The following is a 14,882-nucleotide window of genomic DNA, read 5'->3' on the forward strand; positions in this document are numbered from 1 at the left end:
TGCTGAAATCTTAAAACTAGACAAGAAGTTATTTGCTTTATTATTTAGGGCTCCTATAAAAATGGAACTCCTGGCAGCCTGAGTGGCTCAGCGGTTTAGTGCCTGCCTTCGGCCCAGGGTGTAATCCTGGGGTCCCGGGATTGAGTCCCACATCCGACTCCCTGCATGGAGCCTGCTTCTCCCTCTGCCTGAGTCTCTGCCTCTCTCTCTCTGTGTCTCTTATGAATAAATAAAATCTTAAAAAAAAAAATGGAACTCCTGTAAGAGTTTGACTTGAGTTCTCTTTGCATAATTCTGCCTATTTATAATCTTCAAGGCATTTAGCTTTCTCTAACTGTACAGCTATAAATCAGAATACACCTGAAGCTAAACTACACCATTTGATGCAGTTGCTGCTAATATTACTGTATAGCTGCTCTGTGAGGATTCTGCCTCGGGGAATAATCATAATAATTATAATGCCTGTTATTATTATAATTTTTCTCTAAAATTTTGGATTATTTTTGTTGTCGTCATAAACATATATTCTCAAAAAGTCTTAAGTTCTCAGGCTTGGAGAATTTGGTTCATTCTCATTGTTGATACAATCTTTCAGGATACTTACCGAAGAAGGCAGATGCAGCGGACCATTACTCGGCAGATGTCCTTTGATCTTACAAAACTGCTGGTTACCGAGGACTGGTTCAGTGACATAAGTCCTCAGACCATGAGAAGATTACTTAATATCGTTTCTGTGACAGGTAACTTTTGTTTCTTCCTGTCTTATGGTAGATAATAAACTTGAACACCTTAACAAAGCAATTTCAGAAGCAAAAGGATGTATTGTGTTCCTATGTTTACACTGCTTATATCACTTATATTTGCAGTAAGTGTATCTAATACAACATGCATTAGTTTTGACAGTGAAGATCAACCATCGGTTGTACATTGTTATTTTTAAAACTCGGTGATTTAAAAAATCTTTTATTTCACCTCAGGTTTAATTTTTCTCTTTGTATAAAGATAATTTTATGCTAATTTGTATAACTGAGTATAATTAACTTATAATTTAAAATGTTGACATTCAGATTTTGTACGCTGCTATTCTTTTTTAGTTTTCAAGTGATAGATATTTTTTCTTTTTTATTGTGTTAAATAAAATACACATAACAAAATTTACTGTCCTAATCATATTTAAGAGTACAGTTTGGTGGTATTATATGCATACACACTGTTGTGCAGTCATCACCACCATCCATCCCCATAATTCTTTTCATCTTGAAAAACTGAAACTCTGTACTTGTTCTATAATTCTCCCTACCCCCCCCCAGCTCCTCACAACCACAGTTCTACTTTCTGTCTCTACAGAATAGGACTATTCTAAGTACCTCATATAAATGGAATAATATAGTATTTATCTTTGTGATGACTGATGTATTTCATGTCTTCAAGGTTCACCATGTTGTAGCATGTAGAATTTCCTTCCTTTTAAAGACTGAATAATATTCCATTGTATGTATATACCACATTTTGGCTTATCTGTCTACTGATGGACATGTGATTGCTTCCATGTCTTAGCTATTATGACTAATGCTGCTATAAACATGAGTGTATCTTAATATTTTTTGAGAACCTATTTTCATTTCTCTTGGATATATACCTAGAAGAGGATGGAATTGCTGGGTAATGTGGTATTTCTATTTTTAATTTTTTTTGGAATCCTCATTCTGTTTTCCATTGATGCACCATTTTACATTCCCACCAATACACAAAGGTTCTAATTTCTCTACATCCTTGCCAACACTTGTTTGTTTTTTTTAAAGTAGCTGTCCTAATAGGTGAGTGGTAGTATCTCACAGTAGATTGGATTTGCATTTCCTTAATTATTAATCATGTTGAGCATCTTTTCATATGGTTATTGACCATTCCTATTTCTTTTTTGGAGAAATGTTTATTCAGGTCCTTTGTCCATTTTTGAATTGGATTCTTTAGGTTTTTATTTTTGAGTTTTAGGAGTTCTCTGTTTTTTGTGGATATTAATCCCTTATCAGGTATATGATACATGATTTGCAAACATTTTCTGACATTCTGTAGGTTGTGTTTTTACTTTGTGGACAGTGGTATTTGATGTAAAAATTTTTAAAGTTTTTATGAAGTTGGTCTTATTTTTTTTGTGTGCCTTTGGTATTTTATTCAAGAAATCACTGCCAAATCCATGTTGAGAAGTTTTTTGTTCTATTGAGTGTTTTATTGTTTTAAGTTACATTTAGGTAACTTGATTCATTTTGAGTTAATTTTTATATATGGTGTCAGGTAGGTGTTCAAATTCCTTCTTTTGCAAGTGGATCTCCAGTTTCCCTAGCACAATTTATTGACAAAACTGTCCTTTCCTCATCTAATGATCTTGACACCTTTGTCAAAAATCATTTGACCATATATGTAAGGACTTATTTCTGGGCATTCTATTCTATTCTATTCTATTCTATTCTATTCTATTCTATTCGTTTGTATGCTTGTGTTTATACCAGTCTACACTGTTTTGATTAATGTAGCTTTATAGTTAGTTTGGAAATAAGGAAGTATGTGTCCTTCAGTTTTGTTCTTCTTTTTCAAGTTTGTTTTGGCTATTATCACTTTAAATTCCATATGAATTTTATGATGGGTTTTTCTACTTTTGAAAAAAAGTCATTGGAAATTTTGACAGGGATCGCATTGGATCTGTAGATGGCTTTGGTAATGTTGACATTCTAACAATATTAAGTCTTCCAATCCATGAACATGGGATGTCTTAATAACTTATAATTTAAAATGTTGAAATTCAGATTTTTTACGTTGCTGTTTTAGTTTTCAAATGATATTTTAAATTAAAAAATATGACAATAATATTGAAGATCATTGCCCTGTGACCAAATTCTTTATATAGAATTCTGCTCTTCACCATGTTAATGCTTATATACAAATATAAATACTTGTAATTTAGTATGTAAGTATATGTTTCTTTCTTTGCGTGATATTGAAAGATACTTTGTAATATTGAATAATGTTGACACTGTTATGATAGTTACACTGGAATTTGCTCTTAGACTAAGGTTGAGGTGCATGCTATGAACTAGATTCCAAGGGTAGTTGTATCTAAAAATGTACAATATTTTTGATAATTAAATCCCTTCGAGTGAGGTCTCAAACTTTATTAAATTGATTATGTTCTACAATTTCACGTAACATAATTGTAGATGTATCATCAGTATCTTTATATGTATTTCACAAATATATGGTGAGTATCTAGATATGCCAGATAACGGTCTGGGTATTGTGGAGATAAGCAGTGAACAAGATAAAGCTGCCCTTTTGGTGAAGACAGAAGATATAAAGTCGTGTAACAGTAAGTGCCATAAAAACATAATTTTCCCTTACCACTGAGTGTTGGAATGCTCCTGGTGCGGGCATTGCTTCTTTCCTTTTCCATCTAAACCAGCTCCTTTGGTAATCTCATTTTGTCCCAAAGGTTTACATACCATCTACATGTATAGGATTCTCAAATGTGTATCTTCAACCTTGTTGCTCTCCAGCTACCTATTTAATATCTAGTGGGGTCTAATATATATGTCTGATATTTACCATGTCCAAAACTGAATGTCTCATCCTCTGCCCCAAACTTAATCCACCCGTAGTCTCCCAACTCAGTTAATCAACTCTTTTTCCAGTGCATGGGCAAAGAAAAACTTGATATCTTTTTTTTTCCTACACCACCTCCAATCTGTACTACCTTCTTTAACTCTATTTTCAGACTATATCCAGAATCTGACCACTTTTCATGATTTGTAACATACTACCCTTACCCATTACATCATTATGTCTTATCTCTTCATCTCCCTGCTCCTACTTTTTCCTCTAGTTTATTCTCCATGTGGCAGCTACAGTGACTGAAATAGAAGCCAATCATGTTATTTCTCTGCTCAAAACTATTATGTTTCCATTTTGCTAAAGATAAAAATCTTAAGTCCTTACTGTTTCTTACAAGGCCCTTTTTGAGGTCTCTCTCTTGACCTCTGCCTACCTCTGACCTCATCTTCTATTCCCCTCTTCTATCCCTTACTGACCTCTTTGCTGTTCCCTGAAACTGCCATGCATGCTCCTGCCTAAGGAGCTTCTGCCTGTAATGATCTTTCTTTGGAGAGATGCGTAATGGACTTTCTCATCTCCTTTTAAGTCTTTACTTAAATGTCAGCTTTCAACAAGACCTTCCTTTGTTATCTTATATAAAATTACACTTCCTTCATCAACACTCCTTGCTTTATTAACTTATTCCAAAGAACTGATCACCTTTAATGCACTATATCATTTATTTACCAACTTAGATGGCATTTTAAAAGATAAGGTCCATCATGGGTGCACTGATGTTCTGCTGTCTGATCTTGGGCAGTGAGTGTTGAGACTGTCTGACACATAGTTCTGAAAGCTTTTTGCCTACATGTACATGGTCAAAGCGGTTTATAGCACTAATGGCAAATGATACAAAAAAATTACTTTAGAATTAAACAGAATTGTGTTTTCCCTAGAAGTTTTCCAGTACAGCTCTTTGGATTATAGAGGCTATATAAATAGTAGATTTCAATTTGTAGTGTAAATTAAATTGCAACTTTTAAAAATTTAAATTACTTGTCAATATGTTAAATGTTTTGATTAGTATATTACACACTATTAATTTTTAAATATTTATACATTTTTTTAAAGGGCGGTTACTGAGAGCCAATCAGATTAGTTTCAACTGGGACAGGCTTGCTAGCTGGATCAACCTTACTGAGCAGTGGCCATACCGAACTTCTTGGCTCATATTGTATTTGGAAGAGACTGAAGGTATTCCAGATCAAATGACATTAAAAACCATCTATGAAAGGTACTTTGACCTCTTTATATTTGATTTTATCTTAGCTTTAGTTGACTTCTTAGAAAAAAGTTAATGCATATAAAGCAAAATGAATACAAAATAATATGCATGAAATATGTATTTCTGGATTCAACCAATCATTCTCATTAATTCCATTACAATTGTAGAGTTGTATTAGCACAGGTAATATCGCATGTAAAATTTACAGCATTAGTTGGATATATTCTTCCCCAGGTTATTGTAACTTACATGGTAAAAGGAAGTTTAATTAATCATCCTTTTATATCCTTTGTGTTTATAAATACACAAAATGCAGATCTTGAAATGTTATTTTTTCCATTTTATATTTTACTCTAAGTGTCTTCATTGAATATTAAGGAGGTTACATTTTTCAGAGCATTCATTAGTGCAGGTATTTTCAGTTTTGTATCTGGAGGATTTTTGAAATCGAATATAGAGTGGAAAACATTCTTTGCATTAAACAATGAAAGAATTTATTGTTCCTTTAAGGTCAGTCATTTGAAGTACTTTTAAATTGTTTTATTCTGATAAGAAATTAAATTTATTCTTGAAAGACATGCAGTTAAGTAAGGTTCAGTGAAACTTCAAGTATGTAAAGTTTTAAGAGTTGACAATTTCTTATCAAATTCATAAATGAAATAGTAAATTTTTTTGTTTTCCAGAACACTTAATTCCTTCAAAGTGTTTAATTGCTGTGCTAATTAAACTATCTCTTGGAAAAAAGTACGAAGAAATTTTACAATTTTATAAACTCAGTATAACCAAAATTATTATTTTAATATATAAATGAAATGCTAAGTCTAACAAAGCATTTAGTGTATAATTCATATATTGCAACCTTTAAGATTACAAAAAAATTTTCTTTAAGTACTGTCGGCATATGGTTTTTCTTATTTTTCAATCCACATATTTTTTAAAGATTTTATTTATTTTAGAGAGAGAGAGTGTAGGGGGAGGGATCGAGGGTGAGGGAGAGGGAAAGGAATCTCAAGCAGACTCCATACTGGGCACAGAGCCCAATATGGGGCTCCATCTCATGACCCAGAGATTACGACCTCAGCTGAAATTGAGTCTGTCACTTAACCAGTTGAGCCACTTAGGTGTTCCTCCCCATTTTTCATGTACGTATTTTATTTAATGTTTTCTTAGTTAAATTATTAGCTTTAGAATTCTAGAGGATAATGTGGTAATAGTGTACAGATATGAGCTCTTGTTGGTTTCGCCTTTTAATTTATACTAAAATGATCAATTGTTTAAACTGTGTGCTGTCTCAAGTAGGTATTCCAGTAGATGGCAGTGATACATAATTACCACATGCTATAGAGAAGTAGTATTGCATCTACTCTTTGATATTTTAGAAATTATCTTTTTCTTATAAGAGACATAATTGGTTTTTATCTTGGTTGAATAGAAAAATTTGTTTTATTTCATGAATAAATTTTGCATCATAACACAATGTTTGCTATATGAGCACAGTTATTAAATAGTTAAAATGTAACTTTTTAAATGTTTTAACTTCTTAAATATAATTCATACTAATATAATGGGACTTATTTTCATATGGTATATTTTTTACACAAAGCACTAATTAACATGAACAGATAATCCTCTGGCACTTCAACTTATCTTTGAGAAATTATTATTTGTGTAAATGAAAATATGTCTGAGAAAAGACTAATAAGCCTCATTTAGGAACTATAAACGGGATTTTTGGAGTCTGTCTGAATTGCTATTGTTCCTAGATTAATACATTTGTTTTCAAGAAATTTGACATCATGGTTAACAGGAGAGCTGCTCATCTCACAGGGGTCCTCATTTAAGGAAGGGTTGCATTCCTTAAATCATCATCATTAGCATTTTCTCCTTTGGCATGCATATCTCCTACCTTCCTCAAGCACCAGGTTCTCTGCCAGGTGCCTTAGTTCTCTTAAAGTTTCACAAAGCACAGTGGTTAAAATGGTTCCATGTTATTTATTAACAAGGAAGATTGTGGTTCAGAAAGTATAGGTCACTTCCCAAAGTTACTTAGCTCTTAAGTAGTAGTATTGCTGTTTCCAAGTGCTTATCATGGTTCTGAACACTTCGTTTTCACACCTTTTGTTCTCATAATCTATGACGCAGTAAGTGTCATTATTCTTATTTTACACATGAGAAAATCGAAGCCCAGAGAAGGTGAGTCACTTCCTGATATCTCACAGCCTCAGTGGTAGAGCTGGGTACCTGGCTCCAGGGTCCACATGTGGAGGGCACTGCCTCTCATAGGCAGTGTGAGAGGCAGGTATTGTCATCTAAATTTTCTTAAGCTGTAGCCTTGTCTGGAATACATAAGACCCTGAAAATTTATGATGAAAATGAAGTGTCTGAAGTTTTTATGTTTCTGTGTTCTCCATTTCTTTCTAGAATATTATAAGATAGTAATACTCTATTTAATATATAAGATGTTTAATATAAATTGTCTTATTTACTCCAGTGACAACTAATCTATTAAGCAGGCATTGCTATATTATGTTTTCTACAATTTTTCTTTGCCTTTGGAAAAATACCAGTTTTCTCTATTTAAAATAAACTATTAGTTATTATGTTGTGTTTTTCAGTTTTTTTTCCCCCTTTTAACAAGTATATATAGTTCATGTCAGTCTATGGTTTGGGTACAGAAGAGGACTCAGGTCAGGCTCTTTACCTTCCTTTAGTTGAGTATATTGCTTAGAAGTACATTGTATCTCAGGATTACAGAAACACTGATCAACTTTTTACATTTCGAGGGCCCAGGCACTGGGCCTTCTATATGCTCTGTGAAGAAGGTAGGAAGTGATGAAAGTCTGGGTGCTCGGAGACAGAAGCAGGAGAGTTGTGAAAATGAATACAGGGGTTTTAAAGTCCCCCCCCAAAATTCATATTTCAGTTCAATCCAACAAAAATTTATTGTGTTTGTTATTTGTGGGTCCTACTGATGGATGCTGGAGCTACAGTAGTGAACAAGTACTTGTGTATTTACCTTCAATCCGGTAATCCTACTTGCAGAAATTTACTCTGAATATACACCTCCACAAATACAAAACCATGCAACTTAGGCGTACATGTATAGTAACATTGGTTGAATAAATTTTAGCACATCTACCCTAGTATTTTCTAACTGTAGAAATGAATGAGAAAAAAACTTTTGTAATTGATATGGAGGAATTTGCAGGATATATTAGGTGAAAATAGCAAAGTGTGAATGATGTACAGCATGATAGGGTTTATATAAGAAGGAAGGAGGAATAAGAACATTTATATATAGATATTCTTTTTTTTTGTAAAAATAGAAAACAAACTCCTAGAAAGGGTAAACTAGAACCTGGTGAGAATGCTTGCCTATCACAGATGCAGAGATGGAAGATGGTGCATCTCTGTACATTTTCATGTGGTGAGACTCTCAGTAATATTCCAAAATAAAGAGGATGGAAAAAAGTGAATCCTGGTATCAAATACAAACAGAAAGAAATAACCATAACAATATATGAAATTGATAACATAACCACACAGAGAAAATAAATCAGTCACCTTTGAACTTAGTACTCTCTTTATTCTTAATAGAATATATCTTGAGGACAAGATTAACTGCAAAGAAATCTTGAATTTAGTAGATTTGTTGTTGGTAGTAGTACTGCAATTATACTTTCACAGTCCTTTTGAACATATTGTAGAATAGAGTAAATGAATAAATAAATAGATAATTTGGGCAACTAGTATTTTCCTTGTGGGAGAAATGAGATACAGATATTGAATAATAAATATTTGTTGCTTTGCTGACATTTTTACCTAAGGACATAGTTTAAATTGAATGCACTCAAGAGCTGTACTTCTTAATACACTCATATGAGTTCAGTGACCTTTACACACATGCCGCGTACAGTTGAGAATCATTATGTATATATGCATAGTTTCATTGAAAGCTTAAAAAACAAAACAAAACAATGTTTTGTTTTATGGTGGCAGGGTGAATCACAAACCACACTTGGTTGTTTGATTGATTCTAATGTCAGTACCAGTACCTCTTAAAAGGTATGAAGCAAGTGGATGCAGAAGAGGCAGCACTCATTAGTGTGTTAAGAACTGAAATCTACAAATGTTAAGAAGCCCAGTTAGCCACTTCAGATCCTGCAGTAAGGAAGGAAGATGGACAGTCCATCAATGAGGTCAAGTATGATTAGACTCTGCAACTCTCAGGTTAGTAAGTTATTCAGGTGAAGTTAGAGATTTTAAAAAATCCACAGTGTCCAGTTCTTTGCAGAGAATTTCTTAGTCCAGCACACTGTTAAACTAAATAGAAAATGCTGAGCATATTTGTATGAAGCAGAGCTTTTAACTTATTGTTGTGCAGTACTTTGAATTAGAAGTTCTAGTTACGGAGTTTCCTATTAATCTTTGCTGGGATGGTGGCAGGAAGGTGAAAGATACGAAAGGATGAGCAGTAATTTGATTTCATTTTAGATACTATCATTTGAAGACAACATGTTTTCTTAAAATCTTGCCTCTTTTTTTTTCTTGAAGAAACCAAGATGAGTAGGGGATAGAGGCCCTATGGGTTCTCTTGATTTTTGTTTCTCCATTCTAGTTAATTTTCTCCACTCATCATGTGTTTAGTGTGAATTTTTATTCTGGGTCAAAGGCTTATGTGGTTGTCCTTTATGCTTTCTAGTGTTGTAGGGGAACAGGAGGTGGGGTGAGAAGAGGAATAAATATAATGAGTATATTATGCCCTTGAGGAACTTACATGTTTTTTATTTTTATTTATTTTTTATTTTTTTTACTTACATGTTTTTTAATTAATTTTTTTTCCATTTGAAAATACCTTCAAACTTACAAGAAAGTTACAAGAATAACAGTATAACAGAGAACCTCCTATGCCCTTTCTTCAGTTGATTTGCAGTTGAGGTTCTGTCTTTGCTTTGTCATTAGTTTCACACTGTCTACTTTGCTGGCTCCTCCCCCCCCCGCCACACTTTTTTTTTAAACCATTAGAAGGTAACTTACATACCACATATCTTTTATCCCTAAATACTTAATACATGTGTTGAGGAACTTAAATTTAGATTGAGGGTAAAACACACACTGGAAATAGTTGGGAGGAAAGTAAATACATGATAGCTCAAACAGGCAGTTAAGTTTCATCAGCATCAGGCTGAAACGTTGTTTTCTGGATGATAGAACACTTTCTGGATGATAGATACAACTGTTCTTTGCTGATAGAAAATTGCTGGACTGTCAAGCTGTATGACAATGTTCAAGGAAATGTTCAAAAGTTTACATTTTTAATAAAATGTATCCTACAAAGAAAATATATCACCCACCTATAGCTTAAAGTAGTAATTTTTTCATCCTATTTATGAAATAGAATATTTGCCAAAGAAATCTTTTTGATGGGGTATTTTTTCATCATATAAAGCAATAATTTGGAGTAAAATTCTGTAGGGAGAATATTTTATTTTGTTCAAGTAAATGTAGAATATTCTTTATTGGAGATACTCTGAAGTAATCAGAACTTTGTTTTGCCATTAAATTGATCCATTATTTTCGACTCCAGCACTTGATGGGCCTGCTATTCATTAATGGGTTGGATTCAGAGGGGTTTTTAGATTTTTTTTTTCCTTTGAGAAAAAAATTGTGTTTATATGCGTACAAATACTTACAAAGAATATTTTGTAGCTAGTCTAAGGAAGAGAGATAAAAACAATATAGTAAGAATCTCTAAGAATTCATTAAGGAATTGACTTAATAATTGAATTTAAGGTGATTTGGAATGAAAAACTATGGAAAGACAATTTGATTAACATATTGAAAGATCATATATTGGGATATGTTAGAATAAGTTAGATGACTATTTCTAGTTAACCATAGTTGAGTTCTTTGATACCATTGCTTGTCATTTGAATAATAAAAAGTTTTATTTACAGCAGACAAAAGCAGCAGTATATAATTGATATTCATTTATTTTATTAAAGAAATCTGATTTGATAAAAACAATCAGAAAATAGTATTTTTAACGCTAGTAGTAAAATTTATTTTTTAATCCATAAAAAGCTTCATTTATTTTTATAGCAATTTGATGACACATCTGCTTGCTTTATTCAGCTGAAAAAGAAAATGTTGGTTCTTGGTGTTTGGTAAAATTGCTTTGTTAAATTATTTTCTAAATTGTTCAACTTTTAACAAATGACATTTGATACTAACACTGGAAAGCAATTTCAGCTAATTAAGTAGATCCCTCTATAAACCATTGGAACATTAAGATGACATACTGTTCATTCAAGATTATTTTAATTGGTACAATTATTGTAATTTTCTTGCAATTATGTGTTGAGCTAAAAGCTTTTGTCTAGATCATTTGAGGGGTTTTTTTTGTTAACATACATTTAGTAAGAAGAAAGGGAGTAAAATAAAAACTATAGATAAAGATTTTCAGTCTACTTTTTATTACAACGTTTTAGATAACCATTGAAATATTTTAGTATAAGACTTTATTTCTGGTATTTTTCAGTAAGCATTTTAAGCAATGATAGAAGTTTTTAAAAGATCAATTTAAGTAGTTTTCGTGAAGATAATGTTTTAGATTTCTGTTTTGACACTACTCAAGCAGTCTTTTACTCAGGATGATATGGTCAGAATAGTTTTGTGATAAGGATAGTGCCATACTTTATTTTGATTATTTAAAACAATTGAATAAGTTTTGAGAGAGACTTGGAATGGTAGCCATATTCCATTTCACTGAAATAGCTGTTTCCTGAATAGGCATATAGACATTTAATTTATAACATTTATACTCAATTCAGTATCTTTAAATTATTCAAGTAGTGGTATTTTTCTACTTGACATTTTCATAATAAAACCTCATATGATCTTATTTGATATTCAGCCAAAATTTTTCTGAGTTTAATTTGCTCATTTCTAGTTACCTCATGCCTCCCTTAGCCCTCACTGACCTCCCTCCTCTTTCCTTCATTTCTGGGTGATTATTTGTTGCCTCTCTGCCCGTCATGTGACCCAGATTAGGCACAGGTTTATTTCTGTTGGATTTAAGTTGTGAATTTCAATAGCATGCAAAACCAGATACTGGTTAGTTTAGATTTGTGAAGAACTTGTTTCATCTCTTTTGTACTACAAAGTACATCCTTTGTACTGATGATATCTCTAATTTAGATTTTGAGATACTAGAAATATTTATGCCAAACATTATTCCATGCATGTTGTTTTGGTGCTTATTTATATGTAGTTTAGAATCTTAATGAAATTCTTTTTGATATGAGTGACTTCTCTGTGTGTTTTGGTGTTGTTGCCATTCAACATTTATTAAATTACTGTCTTGTATATAGTTATTGTTTTTTTTAAAGCACAGTTCCCCTTAATATATATGATGTAAATACTGTTTTCAGGGTAGTTCTTGTTGAGAAGGAAAAAGTTGAGCAAAGACTTTGAAGGAAGTGAGAGAATTAGCAAGCAGTTATGTATGGAAAGTATTTCTAGAGAGAGGGAATAGTATAATAGACAAAGGTCCTAAGGTCCTAAGACCAGAGAGTACCAGGAATGTACCAGTAATAGCAAGAAAAGGGATTTGGTGCAGCTAGAGAGGATTCAGTAAAGAGAAGGAGGTGGGAGATGAGGTCAGAGGAGTATGGGACATGGTGGATCATTGTAAAGGTTTTAGCTTTTACCCTGAGTGAAAAGGAGATCTGTTGCAGAGTCTTGAAAAAATTGTATCCATGCCCTTAGTATTTTGTTGCATCAATATAACTTGGCCTGAGTTTGGGAATTCTGTTGACATAAGGGAACGTATTTTGATAATCCTGTGCTGGGAAGGGGATAGAAAGGAATCTCGGTGGGAAAGTTAGGGTAAATGGCAAGTTGTGCAGAAAGTAGGTGGGGATCCCACGATAAAGATGAAAGAGCGATGAAAAAGCTAAGAAGTGAACATGAAAAAGCTAAGAAGTGAACATTCTCTGTAGTCTTGTTGTAATGTACTGAAGAAAATGTTTAGTTTTTCTAAACATCTCCAATAATTTCCCTATATATCTTTACTGTTCTAATCGTTTCTTAGGATCATTTTATTCCTTATTTTCTAGTAAAATATTGGATTTAGAAGCCTACTTTTGGAATCTTTTTTTTTTTTTTTTAAGATTTTATCTATTTATTCATGAGAGACACAGAGAGAGAGGCAGAGACACAGATGGAGAAGCAGGTGCCGTGGAGGGAAGCCCACGTGGGACTTGATCCCGGGACTCCAGGATCACACTCTGAGCCGAAGGCAGACGTTCAACCACTGAGCCACCCAGGCGTCCTTGGAATCATTTTTTAAATTGCCTTTGCTCCTTTGGACTTGACAGCTGCATGACTTGTCCTATACTCTTCACATTTAAACCCCTGGTTGAGACTAAATGAAAGGTAGTTTCCATAGCATTGACTGTTAGGTGTAGAGAACAACTAGTGAGGTGCTTGTAGAGTAATCCTGAATTTGATTTATGAATACTATAAGATGGAAATGATGGTCATTGCATGTCAACTTGAGGTCTAAGGATAAAGAGAAGGAATTGGTCAAAATTTGATACATAGGAATCAGATTTATCTGGAGTTCTAAACAGGCCTTAGCCTGGCTCTCTAGCCTGTTCTCATGCTTCTCTTGCTTGCTTTTCGCCTTCCCACCTGCGCTTCTTTGCGGTCCATCCTCCCCTCTCCTACCTCCTTCACATCTTAAATACCACAACCTCAGGAAGCCTTTGTGACTAGCCATATCCCGTTCTTTCAGGATTTTCCTAGATGTGTTAATTCTATACTGGTATTTTCCTTCATAGCACTTACCATACTTATGCTTCTTTAAATATTTGCATTACTTTCTTTAATATTTGTTTCTTGAACTAGACTATTAAATCCATGGACTGTAATTTCCTTAAACCTTGCTGAATCCCTTGCTTCTAGACATACTTGGTATAGAGTCAGCAGTGGTGACTATTTCTGAAAGAGTAAAGTAGTATGTTGATGACATTTGGCTTGAGGAAAGCATGGATTGAGGAAGGTGGTAAGCAAGAAGCCACATTTTATCTTGAGAAATCTATTCATACCAACACTTGTTCTTTGGTTCTAAATGTGGGTAAAATGTTTCCTTTGTTATATGCCAGCATATCCCTGGGTCAGGCTATGTTCTGAGTACATGCAATTGAATGGTGACTACATATTTCAGTTAACACCTAGTGGTTTCCCCCTTTTGTTGGGTGATACTAAAATGAAAGCCAAGTTTTCATAGGCATTTCCCTGTAGCTCTGAGTTCAGCTGCATTTCTAAGGTTTCTTGCATTTATAATCCTTTTATGAATGCCATGGTTTGGAATTGCTTCATATTGGCATGCTTTTCGACAGGTCCCTCCCACTTCAGTCCCTACTTACAGGCTGTTGTCAGTATTGTTTAGAAAGGCCTTATGAATTAGCTGGACTCCATTATTGTCATGCTAAACATTTTGATTGGGTTCATTCATTAAGCAAATATTTATAGAGTCTACTAAGTACTGGGTACATGCTAATAAAAGTACTAGTTAGTATTACTTGAGTCCTCAGTATATGTCACACATTGGATTAATAAGCATTTTACATAGGTTATTTGATTTAATACTAACTCTGGGAGGCAGAAAGTGGGGGTTACCTAAGATCACAAGCTATCACTGTTGGACTTTCCCCGGCCTATTTCTGGAAGCCAGGAGATGGTCTGTCACTACACAGTGGAGCACTAGTTCTGAGATTAGAAATACAGAATTTTATTTTTAAAATGCTAATTTTATTTTTATTTCTAAATATATTTTACTCATTTTTTCAAATAAATATTTAGACTCATTTATTATATATCCATGGGAATGTTATTATGTATCAGTGGGCAGATAGAAATTTTTCCAGAGGATTGGATATATTCTCTATTAAAAAAAAATGCAACTTCTTACCAATTGTGTAAAACCCAAGTAAATGTTTTATTCAGT

The 14,882-nt window shown here is 33.3% G+C and overlaps 1 protein-coding gene across 50 annotated transcripts in view; it reads left to right on the forward strand.

Annotated features, from left to right (window-relative positions):
* The window catches only part of KIDINS220 (kinase D interacting substrate 220), a 107,814-nt gene that overhangs the window by 47,251 nt on the left and 45,681 nt on the right, over positions 1-14,882 (forward strand). For all 50 annotated transcript variants that reach the window (XM_072767790.1, XM_072767791.1, XM_026009160.2 and 47 more), the window contains exons 21-22: positions 596-740; positions 4,714-4,876. In XM_072767790.1, coding sequence (XP_072623891.1) covers positions 596-740; positions 4,714-4,876 — 308 coding nt within the window. The remainder of the gene's footprint in view (positions 1-595; positions 741-4,713; positions 4,877-14,882) is intronic.

Source organism: Vulpes vulpes, chromosome 8 (assembly GCF_048418805.1).
Source record: "Vulpes vulpes isolate BD-2025 chromosome 8, VulVul3, whole genome shotgun sequence".
Taxonomy (NCBI): Eukaryota; Metazoa; Chordata; class Mammalia; order Carnivora; family Canidae; genus Vulpes; species Vulpes vulpes.